General features: G+C 26.0%; 1 protein-coding gene across 2 annotated transcripts in view; it reads right to left on the bottom strand.

The window, feature by feature from the left end:
* LOC108747698 (beta-1,3-glucan-binding protein-like) overlaps window positions 1-973 on the bottom strand; it is an 8111-nt gene extending 7138 nt beyond the window's left edge. For both annotated transcript variants that reach the window (XM_018485348.1, XM_018485347.1), the window contains exon 1: window positions 570-973. In XM_018485348.1, coding sequence (XP_018340850.1) covers window positions 570-729 — 160 coding nt within the window. In that variant the 5' untranslated portion in view covers window positions 730-973. The remainder of the gene's footprint in view (window positions 1-569) is intronic.
* Between the last annotated feature and the right edge of the window lie 739 nt (window positions 974-1712).

Below are 1712 nucleotides of genomic sequence, written 5' to 3'. Positions count from 1 at the left end.
CGTCCGGGAAAAAATGTTTCATGTATAATTATATAAAAAATTTATATATTTTATATACAATTATATATAATTATATACAAAACATGTTCATATATAACATTTTTTCACGGGCGGAGTTAAGATGAGCGCTCATGTTACATATGTTTATTATATTTAAACAGTTATCTTTTGATATAATTTTATTTTCCAATTTAATTACAAAAATGGGTTTCTAACAAATTTTTTGCTAGTGCACTTTTAATATTTTTACATATAATTTAGAACGATATATGTAATTTTTTATCATAATATTAAATTATATATATCAGAATATATTAATTAGATCTCATGTGTAAAATACAACGTTTAATATCAACATTTTACACGTTATCATAAAACATGTTACGCAATAATGATTATTTGTTGAATGAAATTCAATCGGGTATTTTCTAATGTTCCTTAGAAAATCATTTTTTACATAGTGATTTTTTTAAAGAAATTTTTTGGAAACTCTTCTTTCTACTTAATTTTTAAAAGTTTCGCGATTGTTACAATCTTTTCTAAGAGGAAAAAGCTATGGATAAACTTACCAGGTATAGAGACTCGAAGACCTTGCGGCTTTAACACTTCGAAAATCGGATCCGGTAGCACGTAGGGAAACACTGGTTTCACAAGTATACATGCTAGTGCGAAAATCAGTTGAACTATAGCACGATCGACTCTGCAAGAGAGCATGTTAGCGATTATCATTCTTAATGTTGTACACACGATATTTATCAAGTACGAGGTCGCGTACGGTGCTAGAAGAAAAGATTAATACATGCAAGCATCGCGCTTTCAATGATTCACTACTGTTTCTTCCACTTTCTTTGCCCCTTCCTTTACATTTTTCCTTATCCGTCATGCAGATTGCGTCTTGTATAGCTTTGGGATTTCCTCGTTAAAAATATAGCTATTATCGATGTCGAATCATCCGAAATAACTTGTAAAAACAACTATATAATCTCGAGTTGTCCAGACTTTCAGAGGTTAATTAATGATATTCGCACAGTTGAAAGAAAGATAATCCAACTGTAACATAATAACACGAATATTATAATTTCACACGCAACAACATAAATATAACACGCATGTGTACGTAATAGCTACATTACATTAATTGTACTGTAAAATTATAACACTGTTATCAAATGACTATTAATTGATGTTTACCAGGATATAAAAACAATTGTATTTTGTAAATAATGTTTTAAATATAAATTATATGTAACAAATTGTGTAAGTGACATATAAAAAGTTGTAATTTTTTTATAATCTTGGTGACAATTTTTTTATAATTTTTATACAAAAATTGGACCATTTTTTTAGAAATACTCAAAGATATTCGGAAAGTTTACATCTTCTCTCAGAATTTTTCATACATGTGAATTCTGAAATATACTGAAATTTCTCATTCCATAATTTGAAAAATATTTTTTAATTTTTTAGATTTTATAACATTTTATCAGAAATTATACTTACAAATTTTTTTTTATCTTAGAAATCTTACAATATTTCATAATTAACATATGAAAAATTCTAAAAAAAGATGTAGATTTTCTGAGAAATACTCCAATTCATATAAAAAATGTGAAAAAGTTATAAAATTATATAGAAATTTTGAAAAATTGTTAAAAAAAATTTTTACCAGAGAACTTTAAATACCGAGAAAAAATGTTATGTATATGGACATA

Source organism: Trachymyrmex septentrionalis, unplaced genomic scaffold (genome assembly GCF_001594115.1).
Source record: "Trachymyrmex septentrionalis isolate Tsep2-gDNA-1 unplaced genomic scaffold, Tsep1.0 scaffold20, whole genome shotgun sequence".
Lineage (NCBI taxonomy): Eukaryota > Metazoa > Arthropoda > Insecta > Hymenoptera > Formicidae > Trachymyrmex > Trachymyrmex septentrionalis.
Note: the sequence above shows the minus strand (reverse complement) of the source record. Positions and strands in the feature narration are given on the sequence as shown.